General features: G+C 36.3%; 1 protein-coding gene across 2 annotated transcripts; it reads left to right on the forward strand.

Annotated features, from left to right (window-relative positions):
- The first annotated feature begins 475 nt into the window (after nucleotides 1–475).
- LOC103491830 (uncharacterized) lies at nucleotides 476–12,610 on the forward strand. 2 transcript variants are annotated; one of them, XM_008451934.3, is made up of 7 exons: nucleotides 476–760; nucleotides 831–880; nucleotides 8,393–8,521; nucleotides 10,975–11,048; nucleotides 11,184–11,263; nucleotides 11,611–11,762; nucleotides 12,157–12,610. In XM_008451934.3, exons 3-7 carry the CDS (start codon nucleotides 8,416–8,418, stop codon nucleotides 12,219–12,221), a joined length of 477 nt encoding a protein of 158 aa, XP_008450156.1. In that variant the 5' UTR covers nucleotides 476–760; nucleotides 831–880; nucleotides 8,393–8,415; the 3' UTR covers nucleotides 12,222–12,610. The 2 variants fall into 2 exon arrangements, with proteins under 2 accessions (XP_008450156.1, XP_016900818.1); XM_017045329.2 differs by lacking the exon at nucleotides 831–880 and having other exon boundaries at nucleotides 477–760.
- Nucleotides 12,611–24,781: the final 12,171 nt, after the last annotated feature.

The following is a 24,781-nucleotide window of genomic DNA, read 5'->3' on the forward strand; positions in this document are numbered from 1 at the left end:
TAAAACAGAAGTACAATGAAAAAGAATAATAATAATTGTAGAATAACAATCTTGATTTAAAAAATATAAAAAAAATTGCAGAAGAAGAAGAAAAGAAAAACACTATCGGTGACCGTCACTTTGAAGAATATGAAAAGGAAGGGGAAGAAATTGGAGTAGTGCAGAATTCAAAAGCGACAAGGACAAACCTGAAATATTTAAAAAAAAATGACTATTTTCTTGAGTTTTTTATATTGTTATACGACTTATAAATATTTTGAGTTTTTGTTAAATTACCCGTTGTAAGTTTGATAAGAAAATAGTAAAAAATGAAGCAAATAAATAAATAAAAAAGGAATCTAATAAAATCAAAATGTAACAAATGGTTAATATGGCAGCAAATGGAGGATGAATGTCAATCGTAGAACTATACCGAGGAATTTGAAGTAACTTAAGGTAACTAAATTAGAAAATTTTAAACAGTATTTAGAGGTGATTGTAATCTTTGAATAATTTGGTCCCAAATCAGCTCTTTAAGTTTTTTTTACCACTGCATTGCCGGCGGCGATAATACCATCCACGAACGCTCCAGCGAGACCCACGAATCTCCAACTCTGAAGACCAGAATTCCTCTCCTGTGAACAGTGTCGGTGCGATACCCACGAGTTTCAGTAGTCACCCATTCGAAATCGGATACATACCATTCTGATTCCGTAACCGGCGCAATTTCGGCGCAATTCCGTAACCGGCGTTCAACGGGGTTTTCATCTCTTTTAACCAGGTTCCACTGACCCACTTTTACTTAGCGTTATATCTAAGTCGCACGCTTCTTAATAGCTCTAAATACGTAGGATTAATCATATACGGACACGTTCTAGCAAGAATCCAAGTAACAGCGCTGGTAAACTCTTATACATTGACTCAAAGTAGTTTCTGAACTATTTGAACACTTTTCAGTGAGAAACAAGGTCCATATTGTTGAGGTTTGGGCATTAGAACTCTATTTACAACCTTTTGATTTTAACTAAGGTGCTGTTTTTTAGTTTTTGACCCTTGAATACTGTTAAGCTTCTATCCAACCTACAGATAAATCAGCCAAACAACACACACAACCACTCCAATATTCCAGCAGAATACACAGAAAGATATATTAAGGGAGAGGATAACGGTGTATATATATATATATATATATATCTTAAATAATAGTTCACCGGCCACAAAAGTGTATCTAAACAAAAGGGATTCAGCCAATAAGAGGGCTGCACTCTCCACCATGAACAAGGTTCACAAAAAATGCATAATAAAAAAGATGATCAACCCTAATACAAAATGCTCATATATAAATTCCTACGTTCCTGCTGCCACGTGTCATGAGGATCATTGGCCATCCTAACTACCATGCTGTCTAGGTGGAATTCTCCTTTTTACCCCTTCTCTTTTAAACTTGAGTGATTGGAGGCCTAGCAATACCCCCATAGAGAAGAGCCACCTTGTCCTCAAGGTGGAAATTTGGAATTTGATGCCTAAGCTTCGCGTAGGACTCCCATGTTGCTTCATGACTTGGTTGATCCTTCCATTGTACCAAATATTCCCAATCACGTTCAGCCTTGTTCCAACGAAGTTGGGTCATGTTTTCCGGTTCCATCACTAACTCCATTTGATCATTGATCATTGCAATGTCCGGATAGACTTGATGTTTGTCTCCTACTGCTTTCTTAAGTTGCGATACATGGAAAATGGGGTGTATTTTGGCAGTTTCAGGAAGGTCCAGCAGGTAGGCGACCTCTCCCACTCTACCCAACACCGTATATGGCCCAAAATACCTCGGCGATAACTTTTCACAACGTTTTTTTGCTACTGACTGCTGTCTATAATGCTGCAATTTTAAGAATACCCTGTCCCCAATGTCAAACACCACGTCTCGACGATGTACATTGGCAAATTTCTTCATTCGCTCTTGGGCGTGCTAATGCCTCTTCAATGCTGCCAGCATCTCATCTCGAGATTGCAATTGATGCTCCATCGAATCATTCGGAGTTGTCCCGGTTTGACCATATGAGATGATAGGAGGAGGGGGCTGTCCATAAACTACTGCATAAGGGGTACTTTTGATCGATGATTGGTAGTTGGTATTGTACCAATACTCAGCCCACACAACCTTATCACTCCACGTCTTTTGCTTCTCTTGGCAAAAACATCTTAAATAAAGTTCCAAGCATTTGTTAATGACCTCCGTTTGTCCATCGGTTTGGGGATGGTATGCCTTGCTCCGCTTAAGTTGGGTCCCTTGTAAACATAATAACTCTTTCCAAAAGTGGCTTAAGAAGACTCGGTCACGGTCGGACACTATCGAGCGGGGATATCTATGGAGGCGCACTACCTCTTTGATGAACACCATAGCTACTATTTTAGCCGAGAACGGAAGACCCAAGGTAATAAAATAAGCATACTTGCTTAGGCGATCAACTACCACCAATATTGTGTCAAACCCCTTGGAACGTGGTAGACCCTCCACAAAATCCATGGAAATATCTTCCCAAATACGGTTGGGAATAGGAAGAGGTTGTAACAGCCCGGCTGGAGATAACGCTTGGACCTTGTTCTGCTGGCAAACATCACATTTATCTACATACTGCTTGGTGTCATTCTTCATCCCTTTCCAAAACAATTCAACTGAATGTCCCCCAATGATCGAGTCATGGAAAGTGTGTAATATAATAGGAATGAAACTCGATGTCCTCGAAAGAACCAATCTGCCCCTATAAAACAACTTACCTTGGCAAATCGTATAACAGGGAACGCAGTCCGGTTCCGCCACAATTCTGTCAAATATTGCCTTTAATTTCTCGTCCTCCTGCACCTCTCTTTCGATCACTGTAATGTCCAACAAAGAGGGGACAGTAATGGCATTTAACTCAACCTCAATTGGAATGCGGGACAAAGCGTCCGCGGCTTTGTTTTCTGGTCCAGCTCGATAGCGTATCTCAAAATCAAATCCCACCAGCTTCATCAACCACTTTTGCACACCGGGTATTATTTCTCTTTGTTCCAGGATATGCCTCAACGCTTTTTGATCAGTATATACCACGAAACGATGACCCAAAAGGTAATGTCGCCATTTTTCCACTGCCAATACTATGGCCATCAGCTCCCTTTTGTAAACAGATTTTTCACGAGCTGTTTCTGAGAGTTTTTGGCTGAAATACGCGATTGGCCTCTTGTTCTTCGGTAGCACAACACCAAACCGAACCCCGACGCATCTGTTTCTACTTCAAAGGGCAGCTGGAAATTGGGTAATGCTAACACGGGGAGTGTTACCATGGCTCTCTTAAGTTATTCAAACGCTTTTGTTGCCTCTTCCAACCAACGAAAATTATTCTTCTTGGTCAACTTCGTAAGTGGTGTAGCAATGGTGCCATACTTTGCTACAAACCGACGATAATACCCAGTCAGCCCCAAAAACCCCCGAAGCTCCCTTATATTCTTCGGTGTTGGCCACTCTAACATGGCCTTAATCTTCTTCTGATCAGCTTCAACTCCCTTGGCCGTTAACCAATGGCCTAAGTATTCAATTCGATCCTTCGCAAGATGACATTTCTTCTAGTTAGCAAAAAGGCAATGCTGTCTCAACAGTTGAAATACCACAGTGAGATGCTCTAGATGTGTTTCCACGTCTTTGCTGTACACAAGAATGTCGTCAAAAAATACTAGCAAGAATTTACGTAAATAAGGTCGAAAAACCTGATTCATAAGGGCTTGGAACGTAGCGGGTGCATTGGTGAGGCCGAAGGGCATGACTAGGAACTTGTAATTGCCCTCGTGTGTTTTGAAAGCTGTCTTGCTCACATCTTCATCCCGCACCCGGATTTGATGGTACCCAGATTTCAAGTCTATTTTAGATAAGATACTCGCTCCATTTAGCTCATCCAGCAGCTCATCAATCATGGGGATAGGGAACTTATCCGGTACAGTAGCTCGGTTTAAAGTGCGATAGTCGACGCAAAACCGCCATCCCCCATCCTTCTTTTTTACCAAGATAACCGGATTGGAAAATGGGTTGGTGCTAGGTCTTATAATGCCCGAAGCTAGCATGTCATCACCAATCTTTCAATCTCGTTTTTTTGGGCATGTGGGTAATGGTATGGCCTCACATTAATGGGATCTGTACCTTCTTTCAACTGGATCCTATGGTCTATTTGTCGCATTGGGGGCAGTTCGTTGGACACATCAAATATATCACTGAATTCCTGTTGTAGTTGTTCAAACTCTGGTTGGAAATCTTCCACTGAATCTGTCACTACTAACTCTCGGTCAGCCTTCGAAATGCCCATGGCTCTAAAATTAACTAAAAATCCTTGATCGTTCGGTTGCCACATTTTAACTAATACCTTCAAGGATATTTCCATTATGGTCAGCGAAGGATCCCCTTTTAAGATTACCTTGGTGTCCTCGACAACAAAAGTCATGGTGAGGGCTTTCCAATCCACTGTCATTGTGCTTTGCTTCTGTAGCCATTGCATCCCAAGCACCATATCCAAGTTACCCAACTCCAGCGGCAAGAAATCCTCTACTATGGTTAGGACTTACAGACCCACAGTGATGCCTTTACACATGCCTCGGCCTTGCACCGCTTTTCCGGACCGCAAATGACCCCATAATTTGTTGTTTCAGCCATGGGTAAATTGAGGCTCTCTACCAGCTTCAGGGAGATAAAATTATGGGTGGCTCCACAATCCACCATGATCACTATTTCTTTGTCTTCCACAGTTCCTTTTACCTTGAACGTACTCGGTGCTGTCAAACCTATAACGGAGTTCAGTGATAATTCTACCACCGGACTGACCTCAACCATTTCTCCCTCGTGCATACTGTCTTCCATCTCAATATCTTCTAAATCGTCCGCGACCACACAGAGGCGAAACTCTTTGTTTTTGCAACGATGACCTTTGCTAAATGGTTCGTCGCATCGACAACACAACCCCTTGTCACGTCGTGCTTGCAGTTCAGAATCTGTCCACCTTCGAAAATTGTTTTCTCGCCGTTCACCATTCCCTCGCGACGTTCTGTGGGTCGCTCGACTGATTTAAATTCACGGGAATCCTCTCAGCCAATGTCACGATCTTAGTCGAAGGGATTTCCGAAATTTTTGGCACATGCTTTTGGGCCAGTTTCCCATCCTTAGCGTATGGGCCTTGCGAAGCCCTAGCTATATCCAACTTCTCTTCAGCTAATTGGGTCGCGTCCATCATATCCTCCAAGCCCACGACCCGCATTGCAAATACTCGGTTCTAATAACTGGATCCAACCCGTTTGTGAAGGTCCCTACCAAAACGTCTTCCGCCATTTCTGGTAACGGCGTCGATAACTCTTCAAACCACTGCAGATACTCTCCCATCGAGCTCTCCTGTTTTATTGCCAAGAATCGCACGCAACTCGTTCCATGTTCCCTATTACGAAAACGATTGTACATTCTCTCTTTTAATTCCTTCCATGATCGGAAACGCTTCCTATTCTCTGCCCAACGAATCCAACACAGGCCCTTCCCTTCCATACTGACTATTGCGATTTTCAACTTCTCTTGCTCATTCAGAAGGTGCATCTGAAAGTAGTGTTCCGCTCTATAAATCCAACCATCCGGGTCTTTTCCATTAAAAACCGGCATCTCCAGTTTTTTAAATTTTATCCGATCTTGCCCTGCCCCTGTTTCTAAAGTCAGAGAGGTTTCCCCTTCCTCGTCTCCTTCGACCAAGTCTTCAGTTCGAATTTTCCGTTTTCCAGTGCTCACTCTGATCAGTTTAGATCCTCCCGGCTGTCTCTGGCGATCCTCATACATTTCGGTTAACATGGCGTGCATTCTTTCCATCATCTTCTCCAGGACAGGTATTCGTTGAACCTCTCTTTTTTGATTGCTTCGATCTCAGCTTCCGAAGCATCCAAGCACTCTTTGATTAGTTTTTGCGTCATCTTCTTCCACCTCTCCAGGGTGTCGATTCGCTCTGATACCCAATGTTAAGCTTCTATCCAACCTATAGATAAATCAGCCAAACAACACACACAACCACTCCATTTCCAGCAGAATACACAGACAGATATATTAAGCGAGAGGATAGCGGTATATATATATATATATCTTAAATAACAGTTCACCAGCCACGAAAGAGTATCTAAACTAGGGGATTGAGCCAAATAAGAGGGCTGCACTCTCCGCCATGAACAAGGTTCACACAAAATGCATAATCACAAAGATGATCAACTCTAACATAAAATGCTCATATATAAATTCCTACGTTCCTGCTGCCACGCGTCATGAGGACCACTGGCCATCCTAACTACCATGCTGTCTAGGTGGAATTCTCCTTTTTACCCATTCTCTTGTAAACTTGAGTGATTGGAGGCCTAGCAAATACTCTCTAGTTTGAATTTTGATCCCGAAATGTCGTTAACACACTAACCATATCATAGAAGAGCAGAGAAAAAAACATAAATATTTATAGGGTTTTGTATATATTATGCAAGATGAACAATTTTCTATTACCTTTGAACTTTTCATGAACAAAATACAACAAAAATAAAAAAAAAGGAGAAGAAGAGAAAGACTTCAATCCTCAAGAAATCTGACACAAAACCCAGAATTTTACCTTCTGAGCAGAAGCTAAAAACGAGCCTATAAAACCCAGAAAAACCAGTCTGCATGCAGTACCCTTAAAACGGTTAATCGTCCAAGTTTCTTCATATTCCACAAACTGATGTATTGGAGGCGGGAGAAAGGCCCAAACCTAATTTACAAGTTCCAATGTTTGGGCTAGAATCTAGAGACATTGAAGTTGCACAAGATTTTTGGCTTTCATAAACCGTAAGCCCAACCACATAAATGCTTAAACAAATGAGAAGCCCAATCCACAACTTCAAAATAAAATATGAGAGAAAATGCTTGAGTCAAAACCACGAAGCAACAGTTCTGTTTCTACGTGTTCAGATTAAGGTTTAAGGTTTCTTTGAGTAAAATTGCTCATTATGAACTCTTTTGAGACTCTGAATAACATTTCAAACCAAGTTCTATCTTTGGAACCTTGTTTTTATTATTTCATGAGTTTGTCTTAGGTAGAGTTCTGCCTGTTGATTTTGTTTGTTGTATGATGGTATGTTAGACATTACATATTTTATTGATGTTATGTATATATATGACTTGTATGATCTATTTATGAATTTATTATATGTTACTGAAAAGAAGAAGACAAACACAAGGAATATGTGGAAGAATAATCCAAATAATACAAAGGGAAGAATATATATAGGCTTCAACAAGGCCTAAGAAATAAGGTAATAGAACTAAGGTACAATAGATTACAAAAATACCCTTGAGACTATAAACAATCAACTAGTCCCTTGTTTCCAACGCTCCTCCTCAAGTTGGAGCAAAAATGTCAATTAAACCTAACTTGCTTAAACAAGAGTCAAAGTTCGGCTTGTGTAACTCTTTAGCGAGAACATCAACAATTTGTTGATTGAATGGAATGTATGGAATACAGATACTGTCATTATCAAGTTTCTTCTTTGTAAAATGTCTGTCAGTCTCCATGTGTTTTGTTTTGCTAGGGGTCATTGTCGGTAGGCCTTCTTCTTCGTCTAAAGTAGGTAAATCGATTGCTCCCCGTTTTTAACGATTTTCACTTCAACGCTTACGTTCAGATCATGTTTTCTTCTGTGTTTGAAATTTTGGGTGGGTTATTCCCTGATTTTTCCTCAAATGTTGACGTCATTTTCTCTTTCAAATTAGGTTGAACAATCTCTAAATTGAAAATGTTTTCATCATTTTTATTCCCACAAGCAATGTCTTCTTCTTTGCGGTTTATACTGTAATGTTCCCGCTTCTTTGAGTTTATTTCTTCCTTATCTTCTTAACTCGGCTCTTTTTCTTCAAATGTTGGCATGCTATTTTCATAGTATCTTCTTTGGTAAACTTGCCTTCTTGGTCGTTCTTGGATAATCAATGACAAATTTTGGACATGTTTTGGAGGAATTTGTTGTACATTCAAATTCTGTCTTTGTTGGGTGTAATTTGTGATTCTTGGTCGACTTTTTCCAATTTGTGGTTGTGGTAAACCCATATTGTTTTCTATTTCATCAAGTGCCAAGGACATGCGTTCAAGTGAACAAAAGATACCATCGATAGTGCTTTCGATTAACCGCAAGTGTCGTATCGATGCCTTTGATGATAGGACGTTGAATTGTCTATCATGTGTTTTGTTAATGGGTAGTGATCATAGTTATGCAGAAATGCTGTCAAAATTTTCAGAGCACCTTAACTGTTAATATAATTCAGTAAAAGGGTAGTTTTGAATTTTGAGTAATGGCCCCTGGCTTAGTTTAGTGTGAAAATTTGGAGACGTTACCAATTGCTTTTATTTTGTAGGATCTAGAGGAGATAAGGTGGGAATGGCTATGGAAGGAGTTGCTTCTATTGCACTTCTGCCTTGCGGCTCGGTATCTGGCCACTTCATTCAACTTCCGCACTCCATTTGCTACGGCCTCCATGGCACTGGTATGCTTCACATCCATTTCCCCAACTCTCTCTCTGCCTTTGATTCTTTTAAATTTCTGAATGATTTCTTAGAAAGACCATTTTAAGTATAACTATGAATTATGGTTTTTGGTTTTGATGTTTATGTGATAGACCTCCAATATTATTCCAGTACAGCAGAAGAAATGAAATAAGAGAAAGGATTAGTGGGAGTGGCATTATGGTAATAAATGGCTTTTAGTAGTAAGTTTGTTAGAAGTCTGTTATGTTAGGGGAAGGCCAGTGTGAGTTAGTATAAATAGTCTTTGGGCGGGAAAATAGGGGCTATGTGATATTTGAGAGTTTAGATGGCTTATTCTTCTTGAGAGGAGAAGACAAGAGAGAAATTGTAATTGAATTGCGCCTCACTCAATTCAATCTTTACTGTAACCGACTACATACTATCAATAAACTACAGAAAGTATCTTTGAATATCCCGGTACCTATCATTATGGAAACACTCTAAAATCAAGTTTTGGAAAATCTTTTCTCAATTGATGATAGAAAGCATTTGTATAAGGCATTACAAAAAGTAGCGTTGAGGCTTTAAGGTCTAGGTTTAATTTGTTTTGGTGCTCATCTTTATTATTTGTTATTGGAGGTCTTTCAGTTGATGTATAGCTATGAATCATGGTTTGTGGGTTTGCTAGTTTATGGAAATACTCTTTAACAAGGTTGAAAAGTCGACTGTAGCAAACTGGTTCGGTAAATTGAAGGTTGGATGAAAGCATTGGGTTTTGGGTTTTGTAATCTTGGTAACCCTTTTGTTTGTTTTGCTTTTGTTTTTGCTTTTGGTTTCTTTTTCCCTAGAATACTAGAGGCCAAACGAATACTTAATATTTTAGAATTCTACATATGTTGAAGGTAAGGATTGAACTGAAGATCTCTGTAGGTCTGTCGCGTACTTGATCTGAACACTCTTTGTATGAATTTTGGTCATAAATAACATGTTTTAAGTTCCTCTGGTGGCATGGTATTTAATTTTCACGACCCTTTGTAGTCTTGAGAGGAACTTGCCTATAAGCTAGAAATCTTTCTAGAATCCTTTGCTACTCACAAATATGGCAAACTTAACAAATGATTCTAGCAAAGAGCTTCAATTTCATATTCCAGCAAAGAGCTTCAATTTCATATTCCAGCAAAGAGCTTATAATTAGAGCAATAAATGACAATCATAAGGAGCTAATCAATGGAGGAGATATGAGATCCTACAATATGGAATTGAAGCTCTTCAAGTTGAAACCAACTCAAATTAAGCTGATGTTGAAATTCAATGAAAGACCACTTGAAGTCAAATCAATCATGAGGCGATCATTATGCAACAATGACCAATGATGAAATAGAGCTAGAAGTCTTCTCGAAGGCACTAAATGATTACTTCCAAATTAAGCCTTCAAGCCAAAGTGAAGAGTTGATCAAAAGCCACCTTTTGATCCAAAAGACATTTACAGATTCATTCACAATATTTATGAATTATATTCTAATTTAATTTCATGTATTTACAATTATGAGAGTAATTAAAGGAGATTAGATGAATTTAGACAATTAGGTGAAGGGTGTGTTCTTTCATAGTCTTTTTCATTTAGTATATATAGCGTTGTATTTCTCGCATTTTAAAGAGGAGAAGAAGATTGAATTTGAAAATGTAGAATCTTGGTTTTTAAACCTTAAAAAGCTTTTAAGCTTTGTATCTTGCGATAGAAAGACATGAATATTTGGAGCATTCAAGTGAGAATTGATTTGTCCTGTTTGTAAAGTGCTTCGAAGATTAAAGGTTGATGGGAGTTTCAAAACTTTGTCCGATCTTTAGTTATTAGATCATCTAAGTAATCTGCTATCTACCCTTCCTTAGGAGTTCTCATATAAAATTGGTTTTGGACTCTTCGAGTTGAGTTATTTGGGTCTTGTTTTTCAAAATGGTTCTTAGATCCGGTGCCCGGAGGGTTCATATCAGAAAGACCTTGGATATTTAAATTCATTTACACAACAATTTCTGAAGTCTAAAGGCAAAACAAAAAACAGGAGAGTGCTCAAATTATCTTAAATATCTATAGTAGGAGACACTAGGGATGATTTTCACATTTGACAAGCTTAAATATCACAAACTCCGAAGAGGTGCAATCTGGACAGACACTATTCACAATTCTGTACACTTCCTTTTTTTGTTGTTGGTTCCCATACAATGTCATCTTTCAAACTACATTGCTTTTCCTGCATCATCTTCATTCCATTCTCTTCTTGAGCTATGAAAGTCTCTTGAATCTTCTTTGCCATTTTGTAATAGCTCCTTCAGTTATATTAAATTGATCAATTTTGGGTTTACATCATCCTTTCAGAATGCTTGGTTTTTCTATTTTTCCCCTGCCTAGTTTATCTTGCTGTTGCATAATCTTTAAGTTGGTCGATAATTTTGGTGTGAAATCTTTGTCTTCCAGAATTGGAATGTGAAAGAGAGTGCAGCAGGGGTGAGGATTACCGTTTGATCAAGCTCACAATTACGAACTACAATGTGATATATTTGCCTCCTTTTGCTTCTTTCTTCTAAGCTGCTAAAATTTTGTTCTCAATCAGCAACTTTTAGTAAGTTGTTTGTTGACATTCCTATCGTTTTACATCTCCATTTCCATTTGTGTCTTACTGCTAGAACAAGCAAGAGCGAACCGTTGTTGTTGAATGTAGAGGCCATGATGCTGCGCGGTTTCACAGCATTGTTCATGCTCATGGGTAAGTCCCAAGTATTGCAATAATTAACTTACTTTTCAATTCATCATTTGATGAGACATTCAAGAATTCTAGCCTTTTGCAGCATCTTATGTCCAATTAATCTTCTTTCTGCTTCACGTTTCACCTAAAAGAGATGGAAACACATTATCGGCTGTTCATATTCCTCACCATTTTGAATGTTTGAGCTATTTTTCAAATCAAACAGTTAACTATCACCGTTTGCTAAATTCTACTTTTAGAACCTAGTATGACTTGTCATGGACGCTCTGAATCCATTGGCTTCTTGTTTGAGTTGATTAACATTGATGTGATGAACATCAGTAAGTTCCCCTCGTATATGTAGACAGTTGGGAAGAGGATGTAGTGAGCATGGTTGAAAACAAACACGGAAAGAACGAGATTATGGTTTCCTTCGAGTGTCAGATGTTGAAGTCTGAGAAAGCAGCCGAAGATCACATCAGACAGTTTATGCCCAAATTAGTAGGGCAAGACGCTGTTGGTACGTGTAGCCAAAATTTTCAATATACCAACTTTAGTACGAAGCTTGTTTTTACAGTTTCATGAAGTAAAGAGATCCTCTTCTTTCAAGAAGTTTGAGCCTCATTGCAATCTGATTGAATGTCTTATAATTCACTGTGATAAAAACAAGTTATTTAGTGATAGTTTATAAAAGAGAATAAGAATTAAGCTAGCCTTGTGCATCGCCCCAGGAGGTAAGACATGGTCAAAAGTCCAATTTTTACCTTCACATTCTTGAACTAAAATAACAATAATAACAGAAGCCGTAGTCTAGAATCTTCCCATCTTGGAATGATGAAAATGTGCTGAGTCTCACAATCTGTGTACTACATACTTTGGCAATTTTGTTTCTGAGTGAAGCTTTGAATGGACAGTTAACGTGGGGCCAATGAGCATCGGAGGATTGGATTTTGAAGCAGAGGAGCCGCCAGAAGAGTGATGAAACCATTTGAAGCATTTTCAGTTTGAAAGAAACACATTCCTGATCAAGTAATGTAGTTTCTCTTTAAATTTTTGGCTTCTAGATTAAGGTCTTTAACCGAGAATGGCTACTGAATGTTGTTTGTCTAAGAGATTTTTCTCTTGTTAGACTTCTATTATTATCTGAGAGAGTGATTATCTGTGCTCGTTCCAAAAATTAGTTTAATGAGCTAAAGTGCAGAGGCCAAATTCAGTACTTGGCTACTAGGAATCTTTTGGTCTGGAGGAAGACTTTTGCAAACCAGAGAATCGTATTTACAAACTTGTATAGATAAGATATAAGATGTATAAAAAGAACACTCCCAAGTTATTTGAGCAATTTGAGGCAACTAAGGATCCGTTTGATAATGGTTTCGTTTCTTGTTTCCTAAAACAAAAGAAACAAAAACAAGAATTTGTTTTATAACTATTGAAAATAGAAACAAAAAACATACAAATTTACGTGGAAACTCGAGTATCGGGAGAAAAATTACGACATTTTTATTTTTATTATTTTTTGATAATGATACAATAGGTACAATAGGGGAATAAATAGAAAAGTACAAATAGATAAAAAAAAGGAAAGAATATTTAGGGCTAATCTTTCAATGAGCTAACCCACTAATTCTAACACTCCCCCTCAAGTTGGGATGTAAATATCAATGAGGCTCAACTTACTAACACAAAAGTTGAAATTTGGTCTGAGAAGCTCTTTGGTGAGGGCATTAGCAACCTGTCGGCTTGAAGGGATGTATGGAATGTATATGCTCCAACTGTCAAGTCTTCTTTGATGAAATGTCGATCAATCTCGACATGTTTAGTTCTATCATGTTGAACTGGGTTGTTAGCAATACTAATAGCAGTTTTATTATCACAAAAGAGCTTTAATGAAGTCTCACATTCCTGATGAATATCAGATAAGATTTTCTGGAGCCAAATTTCCTCACATATTCTCAAACTCATAGCTTTATATTCGACCTCATCACTGCTCCTGGCCACAACACTTTGCTTCTTACTCCTTCAAGTTAAAGATTGCCCCAAACAAAGGTACAATAACCCAAGGTAGACTTTCTGTCAACAACAGATCTTGCTCAGTCCAAGTCAGTATATTTCTCAATGGTCTTTTTATCTGTCTTTCTAAACATCAACCCTTTATCAAGTGTCATTTTAAGTATCTCAAAATTCGGTTGACAGCTTCCATGTGTTCCTCATAGGGAACCTACATAAACTGGCTGACAACATTCACAACAAAGGAAATATCAGGATGAGTATGAGATAAGTAAATTAATTTATTGATAAGGCGTTGATATTGTTCTTTATCAACTGGAACTTGATCATCAAAGTTTCATAGTTTACAATTGAATTCAATAGGAGTGTTAGTAGGACGACATCCCAACATACCTGTCTCGGTTAACAAATCAAGGGTGTATTTTCTCTGAGACACGGAGATGCCTTCTTTAGATATGGTCACCTTCATTTTAAGGAAATATTTTAGATTTCCCAAATCATTGATTTCAAATTCATTACACATTCTTTACTTAAGTTGACTAATTTCTGCTTGATCATCTTTAGACAAAACGATGTCATCCATATAAACTATCAAAACTGCAATCTTCTCTGTCTTGGAAACTTTTGTAAATAAAGTATGATTGGAGTGTCCTTGACCTTGGGACTTGGCAAAGATAGTGAATCTTTCAAACCATGCTTTGGGTGACTATTTCAAACCATATAAGGATTTTTGGAGTTTACAAGTCTGTTGATCAAACTGGCTTCAAAGCCAGGCGGAGGCTTATGTAGACCTCTTTTACTAGATCTCCATTTAGAAAAGTATTTTTAACATCCAGCTGATATAAAGGCCAATCTTTGTTTACAACAACAAAAAGGACTCTTACAGTATTCAACTTAGCAACAGGAGAAAAAATTTCTGAATAATCATCAACATAAGTCTGAGTAAACCCTTTTGCAATTAACCTTGCTTTGTACCTGTCAAGTATTCCATCTGCTTTGTATTTGAGAGCGAACACTTATTTTCATCTCACGGGCTTTTGTCTTTTGGGTAAAGCACAAATATCCCAAGTGTTATTTTTTTCAAGAGCTTTCATTGCTTCCATGACAACATTCTTCCGTTCAGGACACTCTAAAGTAGTGTGAATATTTTTCGGTATTGTGGTAGAATCAAGGCTGGTAGTAAAAGCTCTGAATTGCGGTAAGGAGTGCTTTGTACAGGACCTAGTACCTTTTCTTAGGGCAATAAGAAGATCAAGAGAAGGATCATACTTGCTAGTATTTCCAGAATGGTTCGACTTAGTTTCGTTTTTAGTATGTTTAGTAGCAACCTTGTTCTCATCAATCTTGTCCTTTCTGTTGATAATGACCTCATCAATATTGCCCTACTCACCCATATCTTCCAGAACAACTGTTTCGGACCTGTCAATCTCACCTGCCTTACTGTTGGTATGTGAGTCAGTTGAATTCGTTTCAGACCTATGTTATTCTCACTCATTTTGTTATTACTATGTGAGTTAATGGAATCAGTCATACCTTGATCTCTTATTGGTTTAGAATCCTGGACTAGAGCCGTCTGAACAATAGGAGGCTCGACTCCCTTTTTGAAATTCCTTTTATAGTAGGTTTTTCAGGGGACTTGATTTGTGGGTAGGACTGTACTATGAGAGCTAGGGTCATGTAAGGTAACCACAGTAGGACAAGTAGACTCTAAGGGAAACATATAGTTAGACTCTTCAGTCACACTCTCCCCCTAAAGTAGGCTAATGGAAAAAAAAGGACAATCTTCAATAAAAGTGACATCCATGGTAACGAAGTACTTATGTGAAGATGGGGGGAAACATTTATAGCCTCATTGGTGCAAAGGATACCCAACAAACACGCAAGCTTGAGTTCTATGAGTGAATTTAGTTTGGTTAGGACCATGGCTATGGACATAGGCAGTGCATTTGAACACCCGAAGGGGAACATTAGGGATGAGACACTTGGAGGGATAAGATTCTTTGAGGCAATTTATCAGTGTCTGAAAGTGAAAGATACGGGAGGGCATGCGGTTGATGAGATGAGTGGTAGTGAGAATGACATCACCCTAGAGATAGGAAGGAAGAGAAGTTGACAACATAAGGGAACGAGCAACTTCCAAAAGGTGCCAATTTTTTCTTTCGGCAATCCCATTTTTTTTAGAGGTGTAAGCACAGGAACTTTGATGAACAATTCCTTTAGAGGATAAGAACTCGTCAAGAGAGTGGTTTTGAAACTCACGACCATTATCACTCTGCAGGATTGCAATATTTATATTGAATTGCGTTTCTATGGTGATTGAAATCCTGAAATGTGGAGGTAACTTTGGACTTGTCGAAGATGAGGAAAGCCTAAGTAAGACGAGTATGGTCATCAATAAAGGTCACAAACCATCGTTTTCTCAAGGAGGTAGTGACCTTGGATGTTTCCCAAACATCACTATGGATAAGAGTAAAAGGTCGAGTTGGTTTATATGATTGCGAGGAAAACGAGACTCGGTGTTGTTTAGCTTTTATGCACACATCACAAGCTAAGGAAGAAACATCAACTTTAGTAAAAGAGATGAAGGAATAGGTATTTCATATATTTAAAGTTGGGATGGCCTAAATGGAAATACTACAAATCTTTTTCAGAAGTGGAAAAGTAGGAAGATGAAAGACTCGTCCTAGAAATGCTACTAGAGGAGGCATTATCATCAAGCAAGTAAAGACCCCTATTGTGTCAGGCAGTGCCAATCATCCTCCTCAAGCTCAGGTCCTGAAAAGAAACAGACTCAGGTAAGAATGTTGCTTTGTAGTTTAATTCACGAGTAATCTTGCTAATCAACAAAAGATTATATGAAATTCGTGGTACATGCAACATATTGTGTAATGAGAGCTCGTAAAAAAAAGAAATTTGCCCTTTCCCGACAATGGGAGCAGGAAGTCATCAACAATTCTTATTTTCTCATTCCTACCACACGGAATGTAGGACACAAAGTGTTAAGAGGAATTGAGTTAAATAATCTGTGGCACTAGAGTCCTAGATCCAAGGATTCTTACCATCAATACTAATGAGAGACTAAAAGGCTAAAGTATACCTGACTGGACAATAGCTCCAAGTGTGGTAGGACTAGCATTCACATAAGAAAAGGATAAAGTAGGGAACGAGTTTATCAGATTCTCATAATACATTGGTATAGTGTTGGATGTCGTCCCTAGGGCAGCCTCAATTGCTGCAATGTGTTGTCGAAGCCCTTTCAGTTACTGTTGAGATATTCTCAAAGAAGAGGAAGCTTGCACGTTAGGGTTGGAATGTGCCCAAGGTTTACCAACTTTAAACATTGAGTGAATTTGAGGGTTCTTAACATCAAGATGATAACTAAGGTCAGTGGGTGGCAGGACATACGAATTTGACTGCAGAAGCGGTGGTGGCCGGTTGGAACTAGGTGATAGCACATGAATCGGCACGTGGGGGACACTACAAGCCACAGATGAAGACGTGGGTGGCACAGTTAGGTCGGCTGACAACGTCTTAACAAGATGGGCCTGCGCGTTAGCTCTGATAGTGGTGTGTGGACTTCCAACGACGGCGTGTCGCTGGTTTCTGGTGGGCTTGGACGATGAGAAATTATGCAGAATTATGTTTCTCGGTGTTTTCTGAATGTGGCGGATCCATTTTTTCATCGTAGCGTTGATCCAAGCATCGAAGACGACAACAACAGCAGTACTAAAACTGGCGGCTGTCCTCTGTTGTTTGATTTCCATCATTAGTTGTGTTGTTTAGGGTTTGTTCAATGTCCTGCTTTGATACCATATTGAAAGTAGAAACAAAAAACACATAAATTTACGTGGAAACTCGAGTATCGAGAGAAAAACCACGATATTGTTCTTTTTATTATTTTCTGATGATGGTACAATAGGTACAAGAGGAGAATATATCGAAAAGTACAAAGAGATAAAAAAAAGGAGAGAATATTTAGGACAAGTTTCCCAATGGATTAAGTCCACTAATTCTAACAATAACTATTTTTTGTTTCTCTCGATAATATTTCGTGATGCGCTTTGGATTACAACTTGGAAGTCTATTTATAAAATCATCCCACTTATGTGAGGGAAATATATTTCAAATGTTATTGTTCATGTCTCATACATAAAAAGTCAAGTAACAAAAAATGATCCTTACATATTACCCTACACAAAATACAACTCAAAAAATTTATAATACCCTACACAAAATGCAATTCAAAAGATTTATAATGTCTTGCACAAAATGCTATTTCTATAGTTAAGTATTCTCACAAAAGATCTAATATATCATTCGATCCAACACGATGATCAACCTATACTATCCATTAGTTACAAAAAGGTAATAGGACTTTGTACAATTCTTGGTAATGACATTCTTGGGCTTTGTACAATTGTTCTTTCATCAGCCTACAAGAAAATTATGAACAAAATGAATAATTAAGTTTATACACAAAGATTTTAGTTGAAAAAGTTAGTTAGAAGTTAAAAGTTAAAGAATGTACATACTTAAAATAACTTTGTCAAGAGGTCATGCTACTTTACTTCCAACAACATCCTCAATGTATGTCATCTCTGAGTTAGGTCTCCATAAAAATGCATTCGACTTCTTTGGCAAGTCCATCAAACTCTAACAGCATGAGGATCGAGAGGAACATGGTGAACAGTAACTTTAGGATCATTCGAGGACTATCAACCTTTAACAACCACCTCTGTTGTACCACCCCAATCTAGCAATGTGCACTTGCAGAAAGTATTGTTATTAATACTCTCTACCAACAAGGCAATATAAAATGCAATATTAAGCATAATGAGCTAGTTATAACGATCCGAAATAAAATATTAGAATTTAACAATTAAAGACCTTACCGGAGGTGAAGTTCCAATCGGGTTAGTAGCAACATTGTTAACTAGTTGATTATTTATAGCATTAGAATGTTGCTTGCTTCCATTATCCTAAAGTTAGAAAATAGAAAAATAATGTATACAAGTTAAAAAGTTAGAAATAAAGAATATAAATCTATGTTAAAGTATGCAATGAAACTTCATACTTGTGATTTAAGAACGTGAGATATTAAAGATCTCATTCGAGACATTTCAACCTCCATCTTCTCACACTTTTCTTCGAGTTTGGCATAATGACCATCTTTTTTAGACAATAAAGAAAACTTTGATGTGGTGACTCTAAAGCCAAATGCTCTAATATAACCCCGATCAGGAATAGGAACCTTACTTATTGCATCGTTTGCCACATCTTTTGAAGAAGTATTTCTCCCTTCATTGTCCATTTCGTTGATACGCTCCTAAATTACATAAATGCGTAAATACAAAAATGTAGTCTATTATTTTTACATTACCAATGTTCCTAAAAAATCATAATAAACATTAACACATTGTAAACTAACAACTAACAAAAATATCTTTAAATGTTTCCTTTTCCACAACCCCCACTTCTTTTCCATATCTTTAAAGGTCTCTAAACTAGTATGTTCTAGACGAATAACAATTTGACATTTAGTAGATATTTCAAAGTTCAAGAATATAAACATAAAACTATTCATACTTAATTATGCTTTTTTTTCTTTCTAAATTCAAATCCCAGGATATACATCTCATTCTTCACAGATTTGCTAGCAACATTACTTTTTCCAACATTATACATTTCATTCTTCATAGATTTGCTAGCAACATTACAGTATTACACAATATTTCAGATAGTGTATATAACAAATGGTAATGTATCAACAAATTAAATACTAAGAAAGGTAAAAAAAAAAATAGTGCATAAGAAGCATAAGAAAGACTACTAAATGTACCAGGAAATTAATAGTGCATAAGAAAGACTACTAAGAAGCATTTATTCCCTCACACCCCAATTCCATGGAAAAATGAATAAATTCTCTTCAAACTTGATCAGTACTTCTTTTGTACGCCATTAACTCCAAAATGGATATGTCTGTACATGAAATTCTCTCTATATATACAGCAAAATATAATATATATATATATATATATATATATAATGCCTCTGACCTTTGGGTTTTCTATGAGAACCGAACTCATTTAACTCAAAACTGATGTTTTGTCAATTTTCCTTAGGAAGAAGAAGTCAATAGAATGAAGACACAGTGGTTTGTTTTTGGCATTTTTGGTTGTGTTATGTAAAGCGACAATGCAACTAACATACTTCAAAAACTCAAAAAAATATAATCCATACAGCCACTCAGACAACCGTGTAACTACACAAAATAGAATTTATAACAGAAAAATAATGCTCCTAATCACAACACATTCAACTTTAAAATCTAAAATTTTTAAAGGATGGCATATCTTTCTTATTTCTGCAATGATTGTTTATTTCAGGCTTGAATCCACGTGGTTTTTCTACTAGACATATTATCCTTATATATTTATAAACTCTTTTTACTATTTCTAACCATTGTGAAACTATATAAGCATGGTTTTCACATGGACAAAAGATTCATTTCCATTAACTTTAAACTTGAAACTAAGATCTGATTTATGGAAATTGTGAAATTATATGACGTCATCAAAATTTGTTAGTTGAAGTATAAATTAATTTATCAGTCTGTCATTTTCAATCTTCTAGTAGAAAACAAACACTGCAGATATGTTAGAAGAAGTAGTACAGTATGTCAAATTCCTTGAAAAGAAAATTCAGGTATTCAACCGAATTAACCAGATGCTATCTTTAGATTCATCTATGACTACAAGTTTATATGAAAACTATTAGAGCCTAAAAAATTCTCTTCGGTTATTACTTCAAATGACATCAATTTGGGAACCTAATATGTAACGTAGTTATATCACTTTGCTTCAAGTTATAGGTTGTAAAGTTACTACTGAAGTTCGTGAAATTTATACAAACTGAATTGTCTTGAAACCCGACAAGAACTCATATCTAACATATGCCTAAATCGGTTGCTGAACATACAAAATAGATCTTATAGTCATTGAGTTGCTGAAAAGCCACTGAGTTGCTGGATTTTGTTATAGAAACAAATTTTCGTATTTTTATATATTGATAAGGGCTATTATGTTGTAGAAGCTTCCTTTTACTTTGATCTTAAATCTTTAGAAATCTTTAAATGATGCTTCTAATCACAACAACACATTCAACTGAAAAATCATCATAAAGCATATGAAGCATACTCTAACGTTCATTGTGCAACATTTAAGTTAACAGGAGTTCCATCTTTCTTCCTATGGGCTTTAGTCCATAATGCGACCCTTGTCACTAATGACGAGTCTGTAGAATTATTTTTTCTTAAAAATTGCAATTTAGTTAGATATAACATTAGATTTAAGAACATCATTATGTTTTTACTTTAGAATAACGAATACCATATCTTCTGCCAGTTGAGCATAACCCTTACGGCTAGATGTATGTGGAAGTTGCCTCTTCTTCATTGATTTAAATTTTGTACTTTTAGCTTAATCAAACACAAATGGATTAATCATCAAATATAAATTTTACTTGTATGTGTCTTTTAAAACAAATGGCCGTATTGGCTTACCTTGAACCGTGCACTCTTCTTTTCTTTCACAAAGTCCATCTAATCTTGCATAGATTGTATATTGGATGACTTCATTTTATAAAGCTCTTTATTGTTGGAAGTTGATTGAATTTGTTTCACCATTCGTGATTTTCCAGCTCTCCACAATCTTCCCATCTTTTGGAAAAAAATATCTTCTTTGCCAATCTTCTTTCACATTGTATGTTAACTACAATATTCCAAATAATTCCAAGTGTGTATGATTAATAAAACATACTATAATCAATCAAATTATGTAAAAAGAAAAAAGAAAAGTACTTACTTGAATTGATGTCCATAAGATTTCCTTGTATCTTGTTGACAATTTTCTCCAATTATTTAAAGTCATAGGCACTACCTTTCACAAGTGGACCTAGAAATGAAGACAATCCAACTGAAGCTTCACCAATCGGTTGTCCAAACTTGTTAAATGTTATATTCACTTTATCGCACTCCTCAGTTGCAATGGTTTTCATCTTTGTAGGACCTCTATGCTTTTTTGGGAGTTGTTGCTTATTTGGTTCAACTTGGTTTATATCCTCACCTATTTCTTGTGATACCTCTACAATTGGTGAAACTTGATCCCTAGAAGCCAACCTTTGAAGAGCTCCTCTTGTATGAGATGCTGACGAATCAAATGGTATAGGTGAACTCAGAGTTGTGTGGGTACTGGTAAGATTATCTTGATCATTTAGTGGCTAAGTTCCAGGTGTTGTGAGAGTAGTTCCTTCTTTTTCATTTGTTTTGCTATTATTGTCATTCTCACTCATTTGTAACCCTCTTGAAAAAGATTTTAAGCTCTTCTTAGAACGCCTCTTTCTTGGTGCTTTCAAATCAAAATCAAGACATCTTTTGGCAGCCATATTGCTTTCTTCTTTATCCATTGTCTGTAAAAAAAAAAAAATTAGTAATAGTTAGTGTAGGATATCAAACAAATTTAGATAGAGAAATCATGTATGGAACATATAAATAAGAACTTGTAAGTTTCTTACCATTTGAGTAGACATGGATGAACAAGAATTACTGCAAAAGATGTAAAGTATTACGCATGCATAAAATGTCTACAAATTACACATGATATAAATAAAAGCTTTTATAGACAACACGAAAGTACCACCCAAAATTTAGTGGAAGTTCAAATATGTAAATTTCAAATCAAAAATCCCTCACAATCATCTCTTGCATGACTATATTCTTCATTATATTCATCAATGTTCTTGAATAAAGTAGAATTACTTTTACTAATAAATGCATCATACTCTCCATCATCAATCTCCAAATCATGAAATCTTCTAGGTGGCGCCTTTAATGCAACATACCAATTGGATGTCTCATTCTCTCTTGAGTAAAATACTTGTTTGGGATGCAAGTATAAACGGTTCCTTACTAAATTGATGTTGGTTTTGATGTAAATTGATAAGTGTAAAACCATATTCAGCTCTTACTCCATTTAAAACATTGACCCAATCACATCTAAACAGAGGAATTTGATATACATAATAGTCTAACAAAATAATCTGGGTTAGCACACCATAATAAGAAACCATATCAACAACTTTAGCTTCATCTCTAGAACTTGATATGCATAATGTTTTTACTTGAAGAGATACACCATTGTTTTGTGTTGATATTTCAATACTCTTGACATGGAATCTTTGATCATTAACAACAAAACCAGTAAAAGGTATTACAGATTTTCTAGGTCCATTTGCAAGCCACTTTACTAACTTCGATTCATTAACGTTAGATGAATCCATTTCAATCTGTTAAATCCAAATACATGATTTAGTTGCTTTTAATAGCTTATTATTTTGGAGCTTATCAACTAAGGCATAAAAGAAATAGTTTACCATTGATTTCAACCATGATGGAAACTAACAAATCTTCTATTCGATGTAAGTAGCTCGTTCATATGCATCCTATACAATTATTGGGTTACATGTGTATTATAAAATAAGAAAAAGTAATAATCTTAGGCTTCAACTTTAAATACATACTCAACAAACGGTTCAATCTCTATAGTGTTGAATAGCACATATTTATGTTCATTCTTTAAGTCATCATCATCCATCATAATTGATATCCCTACTGATATTGAACAACCTTAAAGAATGACACTATTCTCCAATTCTACATTACGATATTCTTTATGAAACAATTCTAGCGGCTCATTAAAAAATCCACAGGAAAAGTTTACATATTCATTTGCTAAGTAACCTTCAGCAATACACCCTTTTGGTCTTGCTCGATTCCTAACATATGCTTTGAGTATCTTCATTTATCTATGTCAATAAATATATCATAATTAGAACTGAAGTTACTTCAAACTCTTATATAAGAATAAAAATGGTACCTTTCAAACGGATACATCCAACAAAATTGAACCGGTCCGCATACTTGAGCTTTACGTCCCAAGTGAACAACCAAATGTACCATAATATCAAAGAATAAAGGAGGAAAAAACCTCTCAAGAAGGCATTGTGTTTCAACAATTTCGTGTTCAATCTCTACTAATTTCTCTTTATCAATCACTCGTTGACAAAGTGTATTGAACATCAAACACAATCTCATTATTGTATTTCTTGGACCTTTAGGTAGTAATCCTGGGTAAAAATTGTTGAATTAAGAGATATGCATTTTGAAATGATAGAATTGTATCCATTTGGCAACTTTAAGTTGTACAGTCCTTTACAAAAAGATTGTTTCTCTGATTTAGATAGAGTATGTGGTGCTGTAGGAAGGTATATTTGTTTTCCTCTTTCTTGTGGGTGTAAATCGGTTCTTATGCCCATTAATTCTAAATATTTTCAAGCATCAACTCCATTCTTGGATTTTCTTTCAATGTCTAATAAAGTTCCAACAATGTTTTCACAAATGTTCTTTTCAACATGCATGACATGTATATTATGGTGTAACATTAGCTCCTATGTGAAAATGAAAAGAATAATGTTAGATGAATAAAAGATTATTTACTCAATGTGCTTCAACATAAGTGAAAATTGGACGTAATAAATGAAGGCAAATCATTAATTTCCAATGGTAAATCAAAGAAGATAGATTGTTTTATCCACATTTCCTTCTTTTGTGTACTTCGCTTCCTCTTATTGCACTTTTCCCAATGATTTTCAAAGTTTCTAAGACAGATAAATTTGATTTCCATTGACCAACTTGGGTAGAAACCTCTTTTCTACTTTTTCATCAAACCAAGATTTCTTTTTTCTATATGAATGAGAAGAGGGTAAAAATCGTCTATGACCCATGTAAGAAAATTTTCTACTATTTTTCAACCAAACTCCATGTGTATTATCTCCACAAGTTAGACATGCAGTTTTTCCTTTCGTGGTGCATCCAACGAGATTTCCATATGCTGGAAAATCATTTATGGTCCACATGAGAATGACTCTTAAATTAAAAGTCATTTTGCTAACTCTATCATAACATGAGACTCACTTCCATAATTCTTTTAAATCTTCAATAAGTGGTTGTAAATAAATGTCAATGTCGTTACCAGGTTGTTTAGGACCAAGAATTAACAATGTCAACATTATGTTCTTCTTCATGCATAACCATGGTGGCAAATTGTACGTAATAAGCATTACTAGCCAATAACTATACCTGCTACTTAAACTAGAAAATGGGTTAAAACCATCCGTGCCAAACCTTAAATTACGAGAAATCTGGCCATTTCATGTCGATTAATTCCCATGCTACTGAATCAAAAGGATGGTGCATTTTACCATCATTGCTTTTATGCTGTGAATGCCATGTTAAATTCTTAGCAACCTTGTAGGTATTAAACATGCGTTTCAACGTATATATGATAGGAAAGCATCTTAAGACTTTAGCACACACAACTTATCTAGTTCGTTTAGTACGATCATTCATCAACCATCTAGGCGAACCACAATGTGGACATGTTTCTAAGTTCTCATTTTCCTTTTGAAATAAACAAC

Source organism: Cucumis melo, chromosome 6 (assembly GCF_025177605.1).
Source record: "Cucumis melo cultivar AY chromosome 6, USDA_Cmelo_AY_1.0, whole genome shotgun sequence".
NCBI classification, from domain to species: domain Eukaryota; kingdom Viridiplantae; phylum Streptophyta; class Magnoliopsida; order Cucurbitales; family Cucurbitaceae; genus Cucumis; species Cucumis melo.

Excerpts from the sequence above, each read along its gene's own strand:
- LOC103491830 (XM_008451934.3), top strand. The coding sequence starts at position 8,416 with ATGGCTATGGAAGGAGTTGCTTCTATTGCACTTCTGCCTTGCGGCTCG. Across the intron at positions 8,522-10,974 it reads CTACGGCCTCCATGGCACTG|AATTGGAATGTGAAAGAGAG; the intron begins GTATGCTTCACA and ends TTTGTCTTCCAG. Across the intron at positions 11,264-11,610 it reads AGCATTGTTCATGCTCATGG|TTGGGAAGAGGATGTAGTGA; the intron begins GTAAGTCCCAAG and ends ATATGTAGACAG.